Genomic DNA, 26,079 nt, shown 5'->3' with positions numbered 1-26,079 from the left:
CATTGAGGATGATATTAGCTGTGGGTTTTTCATATATTCCCTTTATCATTTTAAGGATGTTCCCTTCTATTCCTATCCTTTGAAGTGTTTTCAGCAGGAAAGGATGTTGAATCTTGTCAAATGCCTTTTCTGCATCAATCGAGATGATTATGTGGCTTTTCTGCTTTGATTTGTTGATGTGGTGTATTACATTAATTGATTTCCTTATGTTGAAACATCCACACCTGGGATGAATCCTGCTTGGTCATGATGTTTAATTCTTTTAATGTGTTGCTGAATTCGATTTGCTAGAATTTTGTTGAGGATTTTGCATCCATATTCATTAGAAATATTGGTCAGTAGTTTTCTTTTTTTGTAATATCTTTGCCTGGCTTTGGCATGAGGGTGATGTTGGCTTTGTAGAATGAATTAGGTAGCTTTCCCTCCTCTTCAGTTTTTTTGAGGAGTTTGAGCAGGATTGGTACTAATTCTTTCTGGAATGTTTGGTAGAATTCACATGTGAAACCATCTGGTCCTGGACTTTTCTTTTGGGGGAGCTTCTTAATGACTGATTTTCTTTACTTGTGATTGGTTTGTTGAGGTTGTCTATTTCTTCTCGAATCAAAGTCGGTTGTTCATGCCTTTCTAGGATGTTGTCCATTTCCTCTAAATTGTTGTATTTATTAGCATAAAGTTGTTCATACTATCCTGTCATTACTTCCTTTATTTCTGTGGGTTCAGTGGTTATGTCTCCTATCCATTTCTGATCTTATTTATTTGCATCCTCTCTCTTTTTCTTTTTGTCAATCTTGCGAAGGGTCCATCAATCTAATTGATTATCTCATAAAACCAGCTTCTGGTTTTGTTGATTTTCTCAATTGTTTTCATGTTCTCAATTTCATTTATTTCTGCTCTAATCTTCATTATTTCTTTCCTTTTGCTTGCTTTGGGGTTAGTTTGCTGTTCTTTCTCTACTTCTTCCAAGTGGACAGTTAATTCCTTGATTTTTGCCCTTTCTTCTTTTTTGATACAGGCATTTAGGGCAGTAAATTTCCCTGTTAGCACTGCCTTCGCTGCATTCCATAAGTTTTTTTTTTTTTTTTTAAAGGAAAGACAGAGAGAAGGAAGGAAGGATAGAAGGAAGGAAGGAAGGAAGAAAGGGAAACATTTTTAAACATTTTCTTGTTTTATTGTATTCTGTTTCTCCGTTTTTGTTACATGGGCTGGGGCCGGGAATCGAACCGAGGTCCTCCGGCATAGCAGGCAAGCACTTTGCCCGCTGAGCCACCGCGGCCCGCCCCTCCATAAGTTTTGATATGTTGTGTTTTCATTTTCATTTGCCTCAAGATATTTACTGACTTCTCTTGTAATTTCTTCCTTTACCCACTGATTGTTTAAGAGTTTGTTGTTGCACCTCCATATACTTGTGAATTTTCTGGCACTCGGCGTATTATTGATTTCCAACTTCATTCCTTTATGATCTGAGAAAGTGTTTTGTATGATTTCAATCTTTTAAATTTATTGAGACTTACTTTGTGACCCAGCATATGGTCTGTCCTTGAGAATGATCCATGAGCACTTGAGAAAAAGGTATATCCTGCTGTTGTGGGGTGTAATGTTCTTTAAATGTCTGTTAATTCTAGCTCATTTATTGTATTATTCAAATTTTCTTTTTCTTTATTGATCCTCTGTCTAGATGTTCTGTCCATTGATGAGAGTGTTGAATTGAAGTCTCCAACTATTATGGTAGATCTGTCTATTTCTCTTTTCAATGTTTGCTGCATGTATTTTGGAGCATTCTGGTTCGGTGCATAAATATTTATGATTGTTATCTCTTCGTGCTGAATTATTCCTTTTATTAATACATAGTATCCTTCTTTGTCTCTTTTAACTGTTTTACATTTGAAGTCTAATTTGTATAGCTACTCCTGCTCTTTTCTGATTGTTATTTGCATGAAATATCTTTTCCCAACCATTCACTTTCAACCTATGTTTATCCTTGGGTCTAAGATGTGTTTCCTGTAGACAGCATATAGATGGGTCCTGTTTTTTAATCCATTCTGCCAATCTTTGTCTTTTGATTGTGGAGTTTAATCCATTAACATTTAGTGTTATTAGTTTACGGGTAGTACTTTCTTCTACCTTTTTTCCTTTGGATTTTATATGTCATATGTAAGATAATCTTTTAAACTAATCACCAATGATAAACATTTATCTATCCTCCAGCTTTGTGAGCAGGAAATCAAAGTCTGTATCTAAGCTTTCTTTATATTGAATCTTCTCATTTTTCTGAATCACTTTTGGCCATTTGCAGTAATATACATGTTAACATGCTGCTTTTATGGCTTATTCCTTGATGTCTTATCACCTTAATATTTACATAAGCATAACAGAGAAAACTGTTTTATTGGTAGTTTCTATATGATCAAACTTATAAATATTTTATCTTTAATTAAATTATATCTCCCTTATAATTAAACAGCTTTTCTTGAAAATTAGCTGGAAGTTTTAACATAAATATGTTTGGCTCCATGAGTTGTTCACACCAACTTCTACTTTTGAAAGTGTATGCTTTTGTCTGAGAGGATTAGTAATTTCTGTTGACTTATTGCATATGATTTACGGTTTTCTGTGTGCATAATAATTTTTCATTTCAGTGGTATATCATGGTATAATCTTCTTGAGGAAATTTTAAGGACTTGAATTAAATTAAAGCTAAGATGAGTATGTTGCCACTAATGTAAACAACTCAGTTGAGATGCATAATTAAAGCAATGTCTTCTCAGTGCTCAGTTTGCATGTGCTCAGACAAAGATGAGTCTGTCACAATTTATTCATTGGCCTCTTGACTGACCAATTTCTTTTAAGATCAGTTGTCTGACACATCTTGATTTTAGCAGTGTTTGTGTTTTTTTTAAGTACATCTTAGGATCTGGGAATATAGTAATTCCTCCCTCTTTAAAAAAATTTTTTTTTTCATTGAAATGCATTCAAACTTACAGGGCAATTACAAAAATAATATAAACTCCATACACGCATCTCCAATATAACTCTACTCACTCCCAGATAGATACCCAGATCCACCGATTTTAACATTTTACCACATTTGTCATATCATTCTGTCTATCTGAATCTGTCTGTCTGTCTCTTTGTTTTCTGAACACTTGAGTGTACTATATACACTGTCTCCTCCATGCAGTTTCTTCAGGTAATCTATGAGATTGTCTCTTTTAGAATGTTTTAAGGTTGGTTTTTGGTTCTGAAGGTCAGCACTGCCACATGCAACAACTTAAATTTTAAAAAGAGCTCAGATTTCAATCAAAGATAAGAACGAAGTAATCAGGTCAGGACTAAGGTAAGTCCGAATATAGAGATAAGGAGGACATTGTCTGTATTTTAGAACTTCACCTACTATATGTGACCAAAGGAAGAGAGGTTTATTTTGTCCAGAACCTAAATTTTGTATTGTGCATAATCTAACTCAGCCTGTGTGGATAGACCACTTAATCAACCCAAACACAGGAAGTCCAGAATGGGAGGGAGGGCTTATAATTCTGTATAGCTTAATACGATGCCTAGATAAATCCCAGAGTATATTAAGGAGATAATAAAAAAGTATTGGGAAGGTCTCTTGAGGGATGAAAGAACAAATATGTAACTATTAAACTTTACCACCGGGGAAACCCCTGATAGTATGTCAAATGTTAGGGATACCCAAATCAATAGGCCCAGTTTTTGATCTTGAGGCTTGCTCTTGTGAAGCTTATATATGTAGCGGAGAAGCTTAGCCCAAGAGTTACTTCCAGAGGACGTCTTTTGTTGCTCACATGTGGCCTTTCTCTCTCAGCTGGCAGGGCAAGTGAACCCATTGCCCTCTCCCCCATGTGGAAATAATATTATAACTCCCAGAAATGTAAATCTCCCTGGCAACGTGGCACAGAAATCCCAGGATGAACTAGGACCTGGCATCAGGGGAATGCGGAAAACTTCTTGACCAAAAGGGGGAAGAGATAAATGAGGAAAAATAAAGTGTCAGTGGCTGAGAGATTTCAGTCAAGAAGTTATCCTGGAGGTTATTGTTACACATTTTATAAATATCCCTTTTCAGTTTATGGTATATTTGAGTGACTAAAGGGAAGTGCCTGACACTGTAGAGCTGTGTTTCAGTAGCCTTGTTCCTTGAAGATGATTGTATATATATATATATAGCTTTTACAGTGTGACTGTGTGATTGTGAACACTTGTGTCTGATGCTCCTTCTATCCAAGGTATGGACAAATGAGTGAAAAAATATGGATAATAAATAAATAAATAATAGGGAGAATAAGGGTTAAAATAAATTGGGTAGATTGAAATGCTAGTGGTCAGTGAGAGGGAGGTGTAAGGGGTATAGTATGTTTGAGTTTTCCCTTTTTTCTTTTTATTTATTTTCCTGGAATGATGGAAATGTTCTAAAAAATGATCATGGTGATAAATATACAACTATATGATGATATTGTGAACCATTGATTGTATGCATGTATGGAATGTTTGTATGTTAAGAATGTTTGTGTTTTTATGTTGTTTATCAAAAAAAATTTTTTAAAAACAAAAACAGTAAAAATAAGACCTGTTATGTGCCATTATAACCCTATTGTGCACTAGAGAATTTAACCATTCTTTTATCAAGTTATTAGACCATTGTTTAAATAGTCTGGTCTTTCAACTTATAGTCTGGGAAGGAAAATATGCAACTATATTTTGATAACCATATATGCTGGAAGTTCCCATTATTAGGCTTGATACTTTTAGGAATTTTACTTGGCTGATGTATCATTTTCTTTGGCCTATACAAATCAGTAGTCTACTTTTGTCTTCTTTTTTCTGTTTGGTATTTAGGGTCTTTTTTTGCTTTATTTTATTGTCTCAATAGTTACTTCACTAGGTACAGCAGATTTAACATCAGAAAACATACAAGTAGTATGTGTTTAGGCACAACCAATCATTACATTTGGCCTGGAAGTGATCGTAGCACAACATTGCGAACATAATTAACAGCTCTGAATTATATATTTGAATGTGGTTAAAAGGGAAAGTTTTAGGTTGTGTATATATTACTAGAATAAAAATTTTAAAAATAAAAATTAAAAAAAGAAGACATAGGACACAACAGTGAACCTATTATAAACAATGGACTATAGTACAGTTATAATAGTATAATTATAAACATATTCTTTCAGGAATTGTAACAAATGTACCACTAACCCAAGGTGTTAATATCGTGGTATATGGGGCCACTGTATTTGGGGGGGGGGGGCACTGTATTTTATGCATAATTTTTCTGTAAACCTATAACTTCTGTAATAATAATAGTAATTTGCCTAAATACTGTTAAAATGTACTTTTTTGCTATTATGTTCCCATTTCACTAATTTTAGGAAATATAGGTATCTCCCTAAAACATGTATTTCAAATGTTCTTATAATACGTATTCTTATGCATAAAACTAAAAGGGTTAAACTGTTGTGACTACAAAGTTCTTTCCTTTTACCACCTAAGTTTTAAGGTACCTGAGCATGTATTTTCTGCTAAGTTTTATGCCTGCTGTGTTCAGAAGTAAAATTTTGAACTACTCATTCACTGCTTTCTAATACTGTATTTCTTTCTGAGCTGTCAGATGCTTGGATGTACCATGTACCATGTACCAAGGAAATTTTATTTCCATTCAAGTACTAAACTTGGGACTTAGATGCCTTTGCTTCAAAAGAATGATTAGTCAGCTCTTTGGAGCCAGTTCTTAGCTGCTGTTTTTCCAAAGAATCTCCAATAAATTTATAGTGCTGTATTCCAATCTAGGGAATGTAGGAGGGAGAATGGAGCAAGAGAAAAGGGAGGTGGTGGGGATGGAGTTACAGTCAGTAGGTACATATATTCTTGTTAGAGAAATGAGAAATACACATGAAAATTTAGAGTAGGTTAAAATTGTTATATAAGAGGTAGAGGTCGTCTGTGAAATAATTATTTAGACAAATACTGTTGTAGCTAAGGAGGGAAGCAATTATTTTTAGCTGAAATTAGGGGGTTTTGAGGTGGACCCTAAAGAGTGGAAAGGATTGATATACATAGGAATTCATTCCAAGTTATTCAGTTTTGGAAGTCATTCCAAATGAGACAGAAGAGTAAAAGCTGTCTTTTAAGGATTATATAGTTACATATTTTCTCACGAGGAAAACCCAGCTGTAGACTGGTAGTCTACTACTTACTATTCATTAATAAGCAGAGACAATCATGTTATCCTGCCTGTCTTCCACAGCTTACAGACCACTCTAAGTGTTTCCTATTTGGAAAACAAAAATTCCAGGAAACTCACACCCTTACTCCCTTCCTTCCTACTTTAAAATAAAATAATTCATGGAGGAATGTGTCATGTTTTGTATAGAAGGGAATAACTCAAAACTGTTCTTGTGCTAAAATTTCCATATATTGGTTTACAAACAGTATTCATTTACAATGAGAAAATAATATTTACGTGTTCATTGAATAGATTTTTATTAAATATCTTTTATGGGTACTATGCTAGATGCTAGGGAGAAAATGGCAAACAATCACATTCCCAACATTTATGAAACTTGTGGTCTTTTGGTAGAATGATACATTAAACAGTTATTCACCCAGATAAATTACTGTGATTAGTGCTTATATAAAAAGTAGAAGATGTTAACCTAGTCTGGTGGGTCAGGGAATCTTCCTAGAAGATGAGACATTTAAATTGAAGATTAAGTACGAATTAGTTGTGCAAAAGTTGGGGGGGTGGGGAAGAACGTCATAGGAAGAGGGACATGTGGAGCTTTTGAGGCAGGCAAGAGTTTGGCCTATTGAGGGACCCAGAGGCCAGTGCAGAGTAGCCCAGTGAGTGGGACAATCACTCAAGGAGTTTGAAGGTAAGATTATACGAAGTTTTAAAATGATTACTTTGGTAGGGTTGAAAAAAGACTCTGGAAAGAATGGTTAGGAGTTAAATGCAGTCATCTGGGGGAGAGAGCATGGATTAGAATTGTGGCAAAGAGACAAGAAGCACATAGATTTGAGAGCTATTTGGGATGTAGAATCAGAAGTTGGTTAGGTGTGAGCTTTACATCTGCAATGTGCTTGCTAATCTGTTTCTTTACCTCCTTTTTTAATAGAACACTATTTTGTGGATGTAGGCCATGGTCCTATATCTAATATCCTTTGCTTAGCTTTATTCTTCCTTGTGGCCTGGCTGTATACCTTGATTGAATAGACATCTATGACCTCACTTCTTTTTGTCTTTAAAGCAACTTCTGCTAATTATCAATAGGTGGTTTTTCCAAAGGTGTAGTTCATCTGGGAGCTGTTGAAGCTTCCCTTCTTTTTCTGTAAAAGTGAAATTTGAACAAAATTCCCTTTGCACACTGTTTTTTGTTTTTTGTCTGCTCCTAAAATAGAGTGCTACAAGTGAATTGGCTTTTAAGAGTTATGTTTCTAGGCTATCGTGAGATTTTCTTGTTTTAAGATTTCTGGTTTTTATTTTGGGTTCAATTGCCGGCATAATGCCTTTGGAATATTTTTTTTTCCTTCAATAAACGTAGTTTCTGTTTTATGTTGACTGTATATCTACATAGAATTTCCTATCTTTTACGACATTTTAAAGACATTTTTTTCCTGGGCTTATTTGAATTTTATGACATTATAATTCAGAAGTCATGTTGAACAAGAGAATCAGATGTTTTCAAAGATGTAGAATATCTAGGCTCTCTTTGAATATTGCAACTTGACTTTTTAATCAAATCAATGAATATTTATGATATTACAGTTATTTTTATCTAGAAGTTTTATTCTTGGAAATATGTCTTTTCAAACAACATTCTTTTTTTGAGTTCTAAGACTTACTGCTTTATTCTTATGTATTTCAACATTTCACTATTGGGTCCATTCTTAGGATTTCTGGGGGGCACTTTGTCTTCTTCTGTAAAAGTTTCCATGCAGTTTTTCTTAAAAAGAAAGCTCTTTAGATAAAAGAAAGAACTCTATTATTTTAATAACAGTCATTGAAAATAGTGCAAAGATGAAAGTTCTTGAGTTGTGCCTTGATTGTGTGTGATCTCAGAAATTTCTTATGTATGATTATGCTTTAAAATATTTCCTACCTGTAGATAGGATTCAACCAGAGTGTACATTTCTTTTTCATATGGATATTTTAAAAAAATCAAAGCAAAAACTAATGTTTGAAAACCTTAGTAGTTGTTTTATTGAATATATTACTGTTTTGTGCCCTGCATTTCTTTTGCAATTATCTTCTTGAAATTTTCTTAAGTGCTTGGTGATAAAGCCTAATTATAGCTTAAAAGCAAACAAAAATAAGAGAACTTAAAACATAAATGTTGCTTGTATTTTGAATGTTACCTTTTGAAGTTTATTTTGTAACCCTTGATTCTCAAATAGCACAATAGCAGGGTGGAAGCAAAGCCTGTTGCCGTAGGTATATCCTTGGAAACTGAAGTCCCAGTATTTATCTTGCTTTTTTAAAAGAAGTTCATATATTTCTAGCCTCTCTTTCTTTAGTAAATCTTGTGATCACTGATATCCATGATGTTTTATTGTGAATTGGTAGCACATAGACATATTTAGAACTGTATATCTGAATAGCAGCTTGACTTCAGTAGAAAGTGGTTTTATTTAGTTACACTTTTTATGAGTTATTGCCTGAAATAAGACTTTAAAAAACATTTCATTTAAAAATAGTCTTTATGTCATTTATTTTACCCAAACCTCCTATTGTTAATGTTTTTCTGTTTACAGTTTTAAAACCCACAGAAAAATGGAAGGGTGAACAATACTGTGGACTTTTGTACATTTCGTCTGTGTTCACCAGCTGTTAACATTTTGCCACACCTGCATGTTTTCTTTTTCTCTCTCCACACATGCAAACCCCACTTCCATTTTACCAGATTATCTGAAAGTAAGCTGAAGATGTCGTCACACTTCATCCTTAAATACTTCAGCATTACCTGACATGTGGGCCATATTCAGATTTTTCCGTTGTCCCTCAGATGTTCCTCATAGCTATTTATTTGGTTTTGATCCTGGATTCATCACATTATATTTGGTTATTGTGTCTTTTTACTCTTCCACAGTCTAGGAAAGCCCTACTGCCTCTCCTGTTTCTTTATGACATTGAAATTTTGGTAGAGTCCATGCCAGTTGTCTGCCAGACATACATTATCTGGAGTCATTTGTTTTTTAGTGCTTAGATTCAAGTCAAACATTTACAGGAAGAATACAAGTGATATTTTGTAACCTACCCTTACATCATATCAGGGGCACATATCTAATATCAGGCCATCTAATATTTGACCACTTGGGGAAAGTGGTAACTACCAGGTCTTTACATGCATATTTTTGCCTTTGCAACTAATAGTAATATTTGGTATGATACTTTGAGTTCATTTGAATATCCTGTTCCCCCAAAAGATTTCACTAGTGGTTTTAACATTCATTAGTGATCCTTGCTTGAACTAATTATTATATTGGGGTTTACAATATGATAATTTTTCTGATTTTGTCATTCTTTCCATGTTAATTAGATGCCATTCTTCTATCAAGAACTCCCCCCTTTTTTAAAAAGATATTATTATAGAGGAATAGATTTTTAAAAATTCAATGTGTTAAAAAAAAAAACAGTGTGTTGTAATCTATTACTACTGTCATTATTCCTTTTGGTGATTTTTTTATTGCCAGGTAACATACATACAGAAAAGTACATAGATCATGAATGTATAGTTTGATGAAATATCACAAAGTGATCGGTATTATATAAATCAGGTTATAAATGGAAGGTACACAGTACACATCACTCAGCATTATTTTTGTCAGGTTCATCATGTTTTCCAAGTAGTCATTTTGGTTGCTGTGTAGTTTTTTTTTTCAACATATTTAAGAATCTATCACCATTTATTTATCCATTCTATTATTGATAAATATTTAGGTTGTTTCTTGTTTTTGACTTTTTGAGAAAAGCTGCTATGACTATGCATGTGTTTTAGGATCAGAAGTTGGGCATAGGATTGCCTGTGTGAAAGGATTTTGGCCATATTAACTTTTGAATTTTTACTTAGACAAGACCAGAAGTACTGTTTTCAGCTGCCAGAATCCTCTCTGAGCCTTGCATATAAAATACTAGGAGTATACTTTGGGGATTTGTATGCCACTTATTATCACTATAATCCTTGATCACTGAATCCAAAAAGGGAATGATACTCTGTCTACTTCAAAAATAGAAATTTCCACATTTATCAAATATAGAAATGTATATAAACTCACATGTAAATGTAAGTGGAGTATAACCACATACATATTTTTCTTTTGCATTGTGGAATTTTATTAATTAGTAATTTTTATTTTTAATTACACGGGCAAGCACTGGGAATCGAACCTGGGTCTCTAGCATGGCAGCTGAGAACTCTGCCACTGAGTCACCATGGCCTGCCCATTAATTAGTAATTTTTGTCTTACCTGTGACTTTAGGAGATCTTATAAAGTTTATACCTCATAACTAAAGATAAATTGTTTATTTTAAACACATAAATTGATTAATTCTTGTTGCATTTAAGAATAATTTGGTTTAATAATCATTTTTTTAAATTATCACTTTATTCAAGAATGTTTCCAGTAAGTTGGAACTCATTTATTGTAAGTTGTGGGGTGGGTATCTACTGTTTACATATACAGCTATAGCACCTTGGAGGACTGAATTTAAAAATCATGTAAAATTTTCCTGTGTAAGAAATAAACAGAAAACAAAGGTAACCAAAAAAAAAGCAAAATTAAAGCTTCATTCATACTCATATATATATATTCACTGATTTTTACGTATTTTTCTTCCAGTAGTGGCCACGGAGGAAGTAGTTACTGCAGAATCTGTGGATGGTGCAATTCAGCAGGTAGTTAGTTCAGGGGGTCAGCAAGTCATCACAATAGTTACAGATGGAATTCAGCTTGGAAATTTGCACTCTATTCCAACCAGTGGAATAGGTCAGCCCATCATTGTGACCATGCCAGATGGACAACAAGGTTAGTAGTATAGACATTTACATAAAGTTCGTGTTTATTTTCAGTTCTCATTTATATAAACTAATGTGGGAAATAGTGGTGTGTTTTCTAAATCATTCATTTTGGTTTTAAATTGTATTATTGTAACATTGTACAACTGACTTAATTGCCTAATTTTATTTTGTTTAGGCTAATATTAAAATTAGCTTGATTATCTGAGTATACACTAGGTGGAAAGAAGAATTGGCCCCTAAATATTCTGGTTGGTAAATGAACTTCAATATCACCACAGATTATGCTCAAGATAAATAATTCGAAATCAGCATTGGTCAATAATTTCCAGACCATTTTATGCAATTCAGTATCATATAGGATTTTTCAAAATACCATGTTAGTAAAAGCTACTTAAAATGAAGTTAGACTTAGAAGTTCTAGTATGAACACAGTGCAACTTATAGGAGCTTTCTTGTCAATTTTTCTACTTTTTTTTCCTCTTGGAACCCATACAGAAAGTAACTAGATGGATGAAACAAAAGCCCCAAAGTATATTTTTCATGAAACAAAAAGAGTTAAAAAATCCGCAGGTAGCTCTCCAGATCACAAGCCGCTGTGTAAATAAGATGTGCGTCAGAACACGTTTTTCAAAGTCTGTCTGTACTGAGCACTGTGTGCCTGTTACAGATAGATAAGAGCAATAATAGATGCCCTAGGAGATGTGACACTGGCAAAAAAAAACTTCACAATAAAGGAATATAAAGTATTTATATTTTATGAATGGAAATGCATGGCATGGAAATATAGTTCATGGCATGGAAAGTGCAGAGGATATAACGTTAGAAACTTATCTGGACTTAGAAAGGAGTAATAACAAGTCACCAAGGCATAGAAAAAATGCTTGCTCACCATCGTAAGTTATATTTAGGGAAGAAGGCAAGCATTGTTGAAGCTATTCTTGATAAGTCTTTTTTTTACAAAGATAAAACACTTTAATTCTCAATGTTTCTGATATAAAAGACAGTGTACTAAACATTAGTTTGATCAATATTTTCATTTATATTATATACTTTTATAACTGACAGGCACTAAGAGAGTAGTTAATGTTTTGACAAAAAGATGATAAAGTTGTAATTTTCCCCATTGATTATTAAGATTGCTTCACATGGTTTCAACTTCACAGTCATTTTTATTGTCCTGTTCTGCTTTGTAAAGTGAAAACTGCCATAAATATATGTAAATTTTATTTTTTTCAGATTTATAAACAGCTACTACAAATTGAGGCAGTTCCCCAACCCCAAAGAAAAACAAGCATAGGTTATGAACAGACAGTTCACAGAATGTACAATGGTATATCCACACAGTGAAATCTTATGTTTATTATCTTTCTGTACTTATACAGAAAGATAATTTATATATATATTGAGTGACAAAAGCAAGAGCAGAGCAATGGGTCTCTGTACTTATGGATCTTTTGTGTAAGAAAGGAGGAAAAAGGAGTTTATATATTGATTGGTTTTTACATAAGTTAACAAAAGAACAGGGAACTAATAAAAATGGTTATCTGTATTAGCTGGCATGAAAGTGCGGCCACACAATGTATGCTTAAGTATCGTTTTGATTTTTGAGCCATATACATGAAAATATTCTCTATTAAGAACTTCAGAAATTAAAATGAGTAGATCTTTCAATAATAAGTAGATAATAGTAAAAAAGCAGGAAGGTGAAGAAGACCAATATGGATATCTGAATAAAAAACAAATCAATATTTAAAACTATTTTTGGAAGATATTTTAGATCAATTGTGTTAATGGCAAGATAATTGTGTCAACGTGGCAAGACTAAACCTTTCTGAAAATGAAGTAATGTATGCACACTTTCATTTTATAGTTTTAACAGTACCAGCAACGGACATTGCTGAAGAAACTGTTATAAGTGAAGAACCACCAGCTAAGAGACAATGTATCGAAATAATTGAAAACCGGGTGGAATCTGCAGAAATAGAAGTAAGGAGTCTTTTACCCGGTGTGTTTTGCTGCAGTCTTCCAAAATAAATTCAGTTTACTTTTCTTTATTATTTTTTTGTCTTTTATATTTATTACTGAAAGTATTGTTTTGGTACAGAATGAAGGCGCATCGTATTATCATTTTGTCTTTTTTTTTGCCTTTTACATATAGCAAGCCCCCAATAAATGAATATTGAATGAATGAATGAATGAGTGAAGAATTTGTTTATAACAAAGGCTGTCGTCATGGTAACATTGGAATGTCTTTGGTTTTTACACTTCACCCTTTATTTTCAGTTAAACTTTCATATATCCATTCCCACAAATCATTAAAGAAAAATGTCATTATATGTGACTAAAACTTTTTTCTTTCAAAAATGAAATGCAAATTTCAGATTTAGTTGGGGGAGCCTCTTAAAGAAGGTTGATGTCAAATGGGTTGTTTTTAAAAAAAGTATATTTAAAATACCTAGTTATTTCATTATTAAGTCACTTTAGGAAATTAAATTAATTTAGACTAGTTGTTAAACAGCTTTTTCAACTTTTATTCCCCCTCTCACAACCAAGTTTATAAACTAGTTTGTGACTAAATTATAGTTATCTCATAGGATTTTTTCCTACATGACTATGAATAAAATTATGTCACCCAAATTTGATAACTATTTATATCAAATGAAAACAAAGTTATTCTTGAATAACTTTGAAAGAGTAATCTGCAAGATAAAGAGCATTGGACTCGAGTCAAATGAGCTGGATTTGAATCCTGTCTCTTGAGCCTATTAGTTTTGAAACAAGTTATCTTTTCTCTTTGAGCTTTAGTTTTCTTATCTCCGAAATTGAAATTTAGAATAGCAAAATCTGCTTTTGGAGGTTTTTATGAGAATTTTAAAATACTAATTTATACACATATTCATAAAGTATGATATATGTATATGACGAATGTTGGTGAATATTTAGTAATTGTTTTTAAAGATTCTAGTTATCTTAGAAAAGAGGATTCTTTTGAAAATAAACTCACTAAAAGATACAATAATTCTGACTTTGTAGAAATAATTCTGATTAATTAGAAATATCCTGGCTCAAATTCATTTTAGATATAAGACTTGTACAATTTTGGTCACAATCACAAATAATGTATTATTGAATGTAAAAAAATCTGAATCATGGTGTAACCAGAAAGCTTTGTAAAATTATAACTTAATAAATTATTGAGGATGGGTAGTTTTATTTCTTCAAAATTGAAGTTGAAATTAACACTGTTGAAATTCTTATTCACAAACCTAGTAATTTATTTCCCTAAGCAGTATCATTATACTTATTTAATAAATAATCTTTTTATTAGCTTGTCTTTCTATGTCAGATCTTTTTTCAGGCACTCTTTATGTACTTTGCTTTATCTAATAAAACTAATTATTTTAAAGTACTTGAATTTTTATTAAATATAAGCTTATTTATTTCAACAAATTAAATTTTTATATGCAGTCCGTATTTTATTTACCTTATGACCAGTGAGAGTTGCTGTTTTCCTCAGTGTTCAACCTGATTCCTCTCTTACAGTCTTTTCAAAGATATCAGGGAGAAATCTCAAATAATAAGAAAGTGTTAATTGGGGTATGTAAATTAACTAGGACTAAGGAGATAGAACTTTAGGGAGATGCATTTTATTTGTTTTGTTTTTGCTTTTTGTAATTAGAACTTTCTGGTGATAGAAATGTTGTTCTCCCTCATGGAGATGTTCAAACCAGGGCTGCACGACCTCTTAAGGGATATTACAGGGAGACCTTGCAGCATACAGTGAGGACAGAGGGTAGAGGTGGGCTGGGGATGTAGAATGAATAGTTGATTTCCAATGTTTTCATCAAACTGAGTAATTATTTCCTTGTGATACATGACATGGTTCTTTTGAATTTATTGTCTCAGGTCATCAATAGACCTCTTGTGGAGGCAGACTTGTGTACCCCTTTCTAAGTGACAGGTTGGCTGCTCACCCACAAAGTTTCTCTAAAGCTGTGGTTCCCAACTTTTGACCTCTAAATTTAGTGATTTTGACCTCTAAATGATATTTGTTAATGTTTGGAGACATTTTTGGTTGTCATGACTGGAGGGAAGCCACTGGCATTTAGTGGGTAGGGACCAGGGATGCTGCTAAACAACTCACAAACCACAGGACAGCTCCCCACCACCACCACCACTGCCACACACACACACACAAAAACCTGGTCCAAAAATATCAGTAATACAGACATTGAGAAAAAAGGAATTTAAAAATTAATTCATTATACAGAAACTGTCGTGTTTGCATTTGTTCTATGTGTGTGCGTCCACAGTCACAGAGAGAGTATCTGTAGAAAAGGAGCAAAGAAGCTAAATTTACAGTGCTTCCCACCTAATAACGTCTGGAAAAATTAAACTGTAGAAAAGTTATTCTAAAGTTTGTGACTTTTACTTCTGTCTTTTGGCAAGGTAGGGAATGTAATAAATTTGCCTTTGAAGGGGAAGGTAGGAATAAGGGACTAATTGCAATAATGTGCATCATTTTGTTATTACCCATTGATATTACTGCATTGATCATATTTTTTTGAAGGAGTGTGCTATTTACAGATGTTTTCCATAAATAAACATTAGCCTATTCTGAATTGAGGTTGGAACTGCTTTATATAGGAGGAGAGGAAATGCAATTAGTGCATTAGGAGTAACAGATATTCTCTACCACTTTCTTGGTTGTGTGACTTCAGGAAATACCTTTACTTTTTCTTTGCCATAGAGATTAAAGAGGAATATGTTTAATGGCAGATTTTATTTATTTTTAATGAAGTATTTGTGTTCTTTAACCAGTGCTAGATTGGGATCTTTAGTGTTCTTTTAAAAGTTGATTTGCCCTGACTCTTTAGATGATGTTTCATTTGATGCAGATTTTTTCAAACTGTTTTTTTAGTAATGGATATTCTTTTTTATATGCCAAAGTTCTAAATGTTTCTACAGTCATATCTCTTTTTTGATAAGTTTTTGCTCTCGGGTAGACAAACTTTTTCAATAAAGGCCAGATGGTAAATAATTTTCAACTTTAAGGGTCTTACAGTCTTGCAACTACTCAACTCTGTCGTGGCAGCAGGAAGGCAGCCATGAACAATTCAGAAATGAGTAGACATGACTGTGCATTCATAAAACTTTATTTATAAAAACAGGACTATACTTGGCCTGTGGCAGTTAGAAAATTGTTTTCACACAAGCAAACAGACAGCTTACACACCCTGCCCAGTTCTCTCTTTTTAAAAATATATTAGTAGTTAGGAATATATATCCAGAAGCAGGTTTTAATTTCAGTTTATTTATAATTATCCGATTATGTAACCTTAGGCAAATTGTTTAATCTTTCAAGGCTTGATTTCCCCATCAGTAAAAGGGGAGAATAATACTTATGTACAAAGTTGTTATAAGGAATAAATGAGAATATATGTGAAGGACTAGTACACTAGCTGGCATATAGCATATGTTAGTTGCTATTATTATCCTTCTAAAATTTATATGAAGGTATGGTAGAAGTTAAATCACTGTTGTGATTTTTTGTGTTTATAATTACAGCAAAATAAATTTGAATATTAGAAAATTAAATATTAAAAATGATGAAACTGTTAAAGATAATTGTTGCCAGCTAAAATAGAATTAAAGAATCATTTGAAAATTAAAAGCAAACTCAAGTTTATCATTGCTCTATTGTTCATTGCCTAATCTAAGTGTTATATTGCTTGGGTCTGGATTGTAGCATAAGATAAATATCTTCCTTGTTGACACCAAATCTTGATTATCATCAGAATTTATTTTTCTTGAATTCTTCAGTGTTGGACTATAAAGGGAAAAATACTTTATTATTACATAGCATTGGCTAAACTGTGTTTATATAAAAATATTAAAATACTTTTTTTTTTTCTGCCCTAATTTTTGTTACTTCTTTTCTTCTACTTACTTTAGGGTTAGTTTGTTGCTATTTCTTTAGTTTATTTTTTCAGTTGGGTCTTTCTTCCTTTTAAATAGACATGTAGAACAATAAATTGCCCTTTCAGCACAGCCTTTATTACATCCCATAACTTCTGCCATTTTGTAGTCTCATTTTCATTTTTTAAAAATTTTTTTTATTAATTTAAAAAAAGAAAAGAAATTAACACAACATTTAGAAATCATTCCATTCTACATATGCACTCAGTAATTCTTAGTATCATCACATAGATGTATGATCATCATTTCTTAGTACATTTGCATCGATTTAGGAAAAGAACTAGCAAAACAACAGAAAAAGATATAGAATGTTAATATAGAGAAGAAAATTAAAATAATAATAATATATATATATATATAAAAGGAAAAAGAAAAAAAACAAAAACAAACAAACAAAAAAAACTATAGTTCAGGTGCAGCTTCATTCAATGTTTTAACATAGTTACATTACAATTAGGTATTATTGTGCTGTCCATTTTTGAGTTTTTGTATCTAGTCCTATTGCACGGTCTGTATCCCTTCAGCTCCAATTAACCATTATCTTACCCTGTTTCTAACTCCTGCTGGTCTCTGTTACCAATGATATATTCCAAGTTGATTCTCGAATGTCGGTTCACATCAGTGGGACCATACAGTATTTGTCCTTTAGTTTTTGGCTAGACTCACTCAGCATAATGTTCTCTAGGTCCATCCATGTTATTACATGCTTCATAAGTTTAGTCTGCTTAAAGCTGCATAATATTCCATCGTAGGTATACACCACAATTTGTTTAGCCACTCGTCTGTTGATGGACATTTTGGCTGTTTCCATCTCTTTGCAACTGTAAATAATGCTGCTATAAACACTGGTGTGCAAATGTCCGTCTGTGTCTTTGCCCTTAAGTCCTTTGAGTAGATACCTAGCAGTGGTATTGCTGGGTCGTAATCCACTCTGCCAGTCTATATCTTTTGATTGGGGAATTCAGTCCATTAACTTTTAGTGTTATTACTGTTTGGATAATATTTTCCTCTACCATTTTGCCTTTTGTATTATATATATTATATCTGATTTTCCTTCTTTCTACACTTTACTCCATACGTCTCTCTTCTGTCTTTTCGTATCTGACTCTAGTGTTCTCTTTAGTATTTCTTGCAGAGCTGGTCTCTTGGTCACAAATTCTCTCAGTGATTTTTTGTCTATAAATGTTTTAATTTCTCCTTCATTTTTGAAGGACAATTTTGCTGGATATAGAAGTCTTGGTTGGCAGTTTTTCTCTTTTAGTAATTTAAATATATCATCCCACTCTCTTCTAGCTTCCATGGTTTCTGCTGAGAAATGTACACATAGTCTTATTGGGTTTCCCTTGTATGTGACAGATTGTTTTTCTCTTGCTGCTTTCAAGATCCTCTCTTTCTCTTTGACCTCTGACATTCTAACTAGTAAGTGTCTTGGAGAACGCCTATTTGGGTCTATTCTCTTTGGGGTGCGCTGCACTTCTTGGATCTGTAAATTTAGGTCTTTCATAAGAGTTGGGAAATTTTCAGTGATAATTTCTTCCATTAGTTTTTCTCCTCCTTTTCCCTTCTCTTCTCCTTCTGGGATACCCACAACATGTATATTTGTGCGCTTCATATTGTCATTCAGTTCCCTGATCCCCTGCTCAAGTTTTTCCATTCTTTTCCCTGTAGTTTCTGTTTCTTTTTGGAATTCAGGTGTTCCATCCTCCAGTTCACTAACTGTAGCTTCTGTCTCTTTAAATCTACCATTGTAGGTATCCATTGTTTTTTCCATCTTTTCTACTTTGTCCTTCACTCCCATAAGTTCTGTGATTTGTTTTTTCAGATTTTCTATTTCTTCTTTTTGTTCAGCCCATGTCTTCTTCATGTCCTCCCTCAATTTATTGATTTGGTTTTTGAAGAGGTTTTCCATTTCTGTTCGTATATTCAGCATTAGTTGTCTCAGCTCCTGTATCTCATTTGAACTATTGGTTTGTTCCTTTGACTGGGCCATATCTTCAATTTTCTGAGCGTGATCCGTTATTTTCTGCTGGTGTCTGGGCATTTGATCAGATTTCCCTGGGTGTGGGACCCGGCTGGTTGAAAGGTTTTTCTGTGAAATCTCTGGGCTCTGTTTTTCTTTTCCTGCCCAGTAGATGGCGCTCGTGGCGCTCATCTGTCTGCGGGTCCCACCAGTAAAAGATGCTGTGGCTCTTTTAACTTGCCAATCCGAATCTCGCAGTCGGCCCGGGAAACCACGCGTGGAGGGGGGGCCACGGGCCACCTCAGCTTGGGGGAATGCCAGTCCAAATTGCCCAGCTGGCCCGAGACGCCAAGCGTGGCGGGAGGGCCCCGCTATCCAACGTTCCCAGTCAGACCGGGGAGCTACGTGCGTGGAAGGGACCCCAGTCGCCAGCCGCCCCGGCCCGGGAAAGCGCGCGCCCCTCGGGTATCTCACCGCAGTGGATTCACCCTGCCCGTTCAGCTGTTCCAGAATGGGGTACACTGTCTTTTTGGTCTCTGTCGTGGCTCCGGGAGCTGTTTCGTATTGTTTCTGTTTCTTTAGTTGCTGTTCTGGAGGAGAAACTAAGACCCGCGCGTCTTACTAAGCCGCCATCTTCTCCGGAAGTCTCTCTCATTTTCCTAAAATACTTTTTATTATGGTTTTGCAAAGGGTCAAAGTCAGTGGACTGGTATTTCTGTTCAAATATAAATCTCGACTGTCAGTCTGGTGCAGCATTCGTATGTGAAATAGCTAAATTATTCTTTTCATTTACAAAGTGTATAGCATGTAATATATGTTCACTAAACATTTGACAAATTTAGAAACAAAGGATCTCTTTGAGTAAAATAAAAAGTAATTTTTCTACTATTCAGAGCTTTGTGTTTGCTTTGAAAAGCGAGATGGCAAATACCTATATTTCTAAGCAGTAGATAAAAAAATGAAAACACTTAAAAAAACAGAAACCTCTATCATGTTAACTGTGTTTTCAGTCTTGAGAATTAAATATACTCAAAGAGCAGCACCAGTGATCTTTTCCTCATTTCACGGATTTAGCCAAAAATGAAATGTAAAAGGAGTCTTTTATTTGTTCTAATAGGCAGAAGAGAGCGTCTTTTCATTTATGTTAAAATATCTTCTTCCTGAAATAAAAACATGCAGTAAGGAAAATAATTAAACTGTATTCAGTGTTAAACTGTTTTCCTCACTCAGTTTAATTTCATCTTCTGAAATAATTGTATATTCCTTGCTGGTAACATTTATGGTTCAAATGCTCATAAATAGCTAATACTAAGATACCTTAGAGTTTTTCAGTTTCAATATTTCTTGCCAAATCAGGCAAATTTCTATCAATATTCAATACTTTTGCTACCAATGGCTCTTATTCCTAACACGTGCTCCTGCCAGAGGTGAGATAGTTCACTGCCAGAGACTAGAGTTGATTGCTTACACAAGGTTTGTCTCCTGGATCTCCTTTCTGACTTGTTCCTACCCTGTCCTCTTGCCTGGAGTTAAATTACGGGACGAAAAAGGCAGTGACAAGGGTCTTGGGAGGCAGCAGGGTAGTGGTGGGCATTGTTTAAATTGGAGGTGAGATGCACTATTTTCTTCTACTGTATATTTTATGTAATTGGAATATTTGGGGAACAATCATTCCCATAGTTGGTGAACTCACTGGAAAAATAAATGTCTGATTAGCTTCATTCCCACTGTGGGGAAGGGAGTGGGATTAGGGAAAGGCAAAGGGATTAGATATGCTTCTTCTTGTGGGCCATATGACTCACCTTCAGAATAATAAAGACTAATAAAAAGGAATCTTTTGATGTTCACAGTGGGCAGATGTCAGAGAGGCACTGGATATAATCCTCCTGCTGTCCCTCTTCTCGATAAGGCTACTCACCACTCACCTTCAGTGGCCTCTGTTCAACTCTTGTCCATGTGAACCTGGCCCTACTTGTTGATTAACCGTCCCCCGCAGCCCTCACCCCCACTAAAAGGTCCTGAGCTTCACTCCAAAGGCTAGAGACCCTTCCTTAAGCTTGGGCCTTTGCAGAGTGATCTTTTGTCCATGGGCCCAGCAGTGATATGGGAGAGGGTTCTTTGAAATGTTTCTCTTGTTTTTCATAATGTCACTGAAAAGGGTCAGAATGAGGAGGAAGAGAATACTGTTCCTATCGGACTGTATTTGCATTTCATCTCTCAATTTACTGAGGAATTTACTACATATAATTTATACCTGTATAATTTGAATGGATCTCAGTAGAGAATTTAGATATTTTATTGATCTATGAAATGGTGTGACTTAGGAAACACCAATCCAGACCAACAGTCGTCATTTTAAAGGTGAGGAATCTTGCTTGCTATCATAGAGGCTCTTGGTTTTAAAAACAGTAATATTAGAAGCCCATAAACTCTTCTTACTATGTGATTTTGGGAAAGCAGTATCGGGTCTGAGCATCATTTTTCTCATCTGTAAAATAGACATAATATTTATCTTAAAAGCTTGTTATTGGAAATCACCTAGTTTAATCACCACAGGTGATCAAGAAATATTTTTATATAATTATTACCTTTCGAGGAAAACATCATAAATAAAGAATTAAGTTGTATGTTTCCCTCCTTGAAACTCTTCTCACTAGTTTTGGTAATGCGTATAAAACTACAGATACCCAATTTGAGTTTTTCTGTTAGCCTTATTTCTTTAATTAGTAAGTAATTTTCTCGAGGTCAGAAATGAAGCTATGTTTCATAGTGTAGAGCACAAAATTAGAGCCTTCAACTGTTATTGAATTGATTGTAAAGGCATGATTGTCCAGGAAACATCAATAGGATGCCTGCCTTAACTACTACAGTTTTTTTATTTGAAGCGTGCATGTTTATATGAGTTAATAATATATTTGTGAAAAAAATTTTAAAAAAACTTTTTTTTTAATTAGGAGAGAGAAGCTCTTCAGAAACAGCTGGATGAAGCAAACCGAGAAGCACAAAAATATCGACAGCAGCTTCTAAAGAAAGAACAGGAAGCAGAAGCCTACAGACAGAAATTAGAAGCTATGACTCGCCTTCAGACTAATAAAGAAGCTGTTTAATTGAAATGAACATGTGGTTTGATTTTACTTTTGGTCAAGAAAGAAAGCAATTTTGAACTGTACATGAGTACAGTCATGGGAATACAGGATAATAGAAGAGACTACAGATTGATAATTGGACTTAAGCCATGAGCTCTGAATTCTTGTAACATAAATCTTTAGTTTAGAAGTTGTGAAATGTATTTAAAACTGAATTCTGTAAATAGTTTTTTTTTTACAGTTCCAGATGAGTTGATAAAGATTGTTGAAGAGATCTAAAAACATAATAAACCACTGTTTTTGTGCATTCTTTTTGATTTTAGTATGAACCTTAATTTCTCAGAAACAGAACAGTTTTAAGGGTGATCGTTGTTGATTAGACCAAATGTTGTATAATAATTATGTGGTGGACTGAGGCTGGAATTACTCCCGTAAGTATAAACTTTGATATGAAGAGAAGACTTAAAGGAAATCTTTGTACAGCTTTAACTTGTCTCAGAATCTCTGAAAACATTTTTTAGAAAGCGAAACTTTTATATTTGTTCAATTTCCGCTATACCCAAGTAGATTTACATGTATATGAAGCAAATATTTTTTAAATTTTCTGTTTGTACATATTCTGCATGTTTTATAATTTCAAAATACATCATTTGCATTTCTGACAAAGATGATGAAAGTTACTAGGGGAAAAAAAAGCCTTTTATTCTATAGGTCATTGAAATTAAGCAAGCTAGCAAGCCAGTTTTATTTGAATGACAATGTTCTTGGAAGGAGCGCTTTACAAGATAACTTGAATTTACAAAATCTTATATGCTTTTTTGGAAATTTCATAGTGGGGACGTGAAACTATTCTGTGCCTTCCATCATGATTTCCACACAAAAGCACTTTAAGGCACTGGATTTCAAGATAATGTTTTTGGAAAACTCAATGCATATGGGTTTCTGAAATAGTTCATGAACTCATCCCCTTCCCCCTCCAGGAAATTATTCTTACAGGAAAAAAATGTTTTTGTAGAACAATAACTTTTTGTACTACAGTGATGCTATAGATGTATCTAACATAACTTTTATTTTTTCCTGTGAAAGTTATATGTCTGTGCTGTGACTTTGCTCTCTTCGCAGTATTGTTAAATTACACAATGTATGGACATTTAAACTCTGAAATACTGTTCATTCTTTTTTGTAAAACATAACTTCAAGCCCCTTTTCTTGCTTTATTTTTAAAATGTTTTATTGCTTTATGAAAATGTTTAACCCTCAAACCCCTCTAGATTTACTATACTGTATAAAGAAGCAATTACCCTTAAAACTGTACTCTGGCCTACTTTTCTATTTTACAATTAAATATCTTTTCCACATATGTTCAGTGTAGACTTATATTTTAACCACATTTTATTCGTCTGTTAAAAATTTTATTCTGTGGACTTGAGCTATAGTCCACCATATGAAAATGTTATCTATTCTTCACACTGTGTCTTAAAAATCTGTGAGGTAGCTTATTGGATCTATTCATGCCTCAGGTGATTAGTTCTCTCACTGGAGTTATCAGTATAGTTGCAAAGGTGAAAAAAGGATCAGTGAACCTCCAGCCTGAGAGCTACTATTTGGAAGCTCTTAAAAAGGTTTTAGGAAAAAATTTAAAACTCCAATAAGGAAGAGAAAAAACTTTTTCAGTTTTCCAGTTAATTTGACATGTATTATAAATGATCTAAAACCATAGGTTTTACAAATGGCAGGCCATATTTTTAGTAGCAACAAGCTACCACTCTTAGAGTCCTGAAGAATCAGTAAAGGATGTCTGTGTTTGATTTCTTTAGGGGCATCTGTAGATTTGCTGTGTTAGAGGGGTGCTGCTATAGCAGTTGGGCACTTGGCATAGGCACTGTTGGAAAGAGAAGAGCCAAATGTCCACGGCAGAGTGCAGCCACTGTGGAGTTTTGCTCCTAGATCAGGACGGCGCTGCAGAGCCTTGGAACAATGCTGGAAACAAGCTTTTCAAAGCTGATTTAATGACTTTGACCGTCCAGTCTCTCGTTCTACTAAAAACTTATGTAGTGCAAGAAAGAATTTTGATCTCTAACAACAGGAGCATTAACAACAACTGGCATAGATGAAAGAAAAGGATCAAGTCTATGATAGTATCAGTTACATAATTTCAAATATCTGTGGAAAAATTCTATTTTCCTGGAGTCTGATTGTTGGACTATGTAATTCCCTAGTCATTTACACCTGATTGATTGTACTGTGAAATCAAAACCTAAGACAAGAATTTATATAATTAAAACTTAAAATGGGGTTTCTTTTCTTCCTTTTTCTTTTTTTTTTTTTTGTCAATTTTATTTTTTTCACTTTCATGCTTTTCAGGTGGGCTGGAGAAGCTTCGCATTTGAATTGATTTAACTGTGTACAGTCGCTGGACCTTTAGGATTAAAAATTCTAGGTTGGAGCTATGTTGTTTTCAGAGCACCTCAAGTGCTGTGCTCAATTTTCATTGCTATTTATTTTATTTATATCTTATTTACTTCCAAAAAGGACTGGAGATGTCATTTGTTTTATTGGCTTTTCGGAGTTATTCTTATGTCAGTTTTTCATGATCTAAATTGCAGAAGAATATTCTCTTATTCTGCCACTGGATTGCTTTATTTCTTTATGGTGGTAGAGGGTTGACAATTGGGGAGATTCCTTCTGTCTCAGTAAAAAAAATATATATATATATATATATATATATATATTTATCCAAAACATTGCTAATGAAAATCTATGGCAGTATGTGTGTTTCTTCAACATGACCACTTATGATCTTATCTATTAAAAATAGAAGAAACTCTTGCTCATAATAGATGAGTTGATAGAAACATTCATTGGTGCTTTACACTGAAATGACTGATTTTTCCTGACTTACTCTATTCAGAGTTTCTTCTCATAAAATAAGTGTTTTTTGCATTAATGCCTGGAAGGCCTTGCAATCTGACTCAACATAAAAATACATCAAGAAGAAAAACCTTTTCAGTTACCACAAAACAATAGTAGGTCCTTTTATGTCCATATGGATAAGTTCCCAAGGCTTCTATAGCAAATAGAAAAAAAAATCTTTTCTATTCATCTATCTTCTATTGAATAAACAACTCCTTCCATCATGAGCTATCAACTTAGGAATGGACTTACTGATAGATTTGTTGTTTCATTAAGTAATATTTACTGTCCTTGGGCTTCATTATAGATAACCAGTCTGTTGTAGGCTTGAATGATGTTTGCTATTTGCTTTCTCTATGTTACATGAGAACACCCTGATGCCCATGGATTCAGTTTGACGTAAGCCCTCTGAATTCATCCTCAGATTGCTCCGTGTAACCTATGATGGGAAACAGTATCATCACGGAAAAAGATCACATATGCTTCTGGTACCAAATCAAAATTTAGCATTGTCTTATTTAATAATTTTTAATGTGTATGTGTATATTGTTAGGTAGTCCTACAGTCTTGATCATTTGAACTCTAAAAAATTTTCACTTCAGTAATAATCAAATATTGAATATAATTTTAATACAATTCCAGTGTTCTTCAGTTTTCAATAAATATTATAACCAAAAAACATACAAGACACCAAAAAACTACCACTTGCTTCCTGGAAGAATTTTGACCTGGACTCTGAGGTTCTGTTTTTTTTTTTCACATGGGCAGGCACTGGGAATTGAACTCGGGTCTCTGGTATGGCAGGCAAGAACCATTTTTTTAAATTGCTTACTCAGTTTTTTTAATTTAATATACATGGTTCACATGTAATATGTTTTCTACGTATATAAATATATAGTACTAAAAAAGTAAAAAGTAAATATATAGTACTTTATCATACAATTCCAGCCTTCATTTTTTTTACTATTCATTTTTATATTACTATTTTCATAATCATTCTAGATTTACCATCATTATAACTCTCAATAATTTATTCAAATTAAATTGCCTTTACTTTGCTATAGAAAAAATATATTAGGAAAGCCCACACTTGAGTAAA

The 26,079-nt window shown here is 33.7% G+C and overlaps 1 protein-coding gene across 6 annotated transcripts in view; it reads left to right on the top strand.

Moving 5' to 3' along the window:
* Positions 1-23,639, top strand: part of GABPB1 (GA binding protein transcription factor subunit beta 1) — a 102,036-nt gene extending 78,397 nt beyond the window's left edge. For 2 of the 6 annotated variants that reach the window (XM_077127861.1, XM_077127858.1), the window contains exons 7-9: positions 10,867-11,049; positions 12,913-13,028; positions 21,936-23,639. In XM_077127861.1, the coding sequence (XP_076983976.1) occupies positions 10,867-11,049; positions 12,913-13,028; positions 21,936-22,088 (452 nt within the window). In that variant the 3' untranslated portion in view covers positions 22,089-23,639. Of the gene's footprint in view, positions 1-10,863; positions 11,050-12,912; positions 13,048-21,935 lie in introns of all 6 variants that reach the window. The other 4 variants (XM_077127860.1, XM_077127857.1, XM_077127859.1 and 1 more) reach the window with 3 other exon arrangements.
* Positions 23,640-26,079: the final 2,440 nt, after the last annotated feature.

Source organism: Tamandua tetradactyla, chromosome 14 (assembly GCF_023851605.1).
Source record: "Tamandua tetradactyla isolate mTamTet1 chromosome 14, mTamTet1.pri, whole genome shotgun sequence".
NCBI lineage: Eukaryota > Metazoa > Chordata > Mammalia > Pilosa > Myrmecophagidae > Tamandua > Tamandua tetradactyla.
This window is presented reverse-complemented; position numbering and strand designations above follow the sequence as displayed.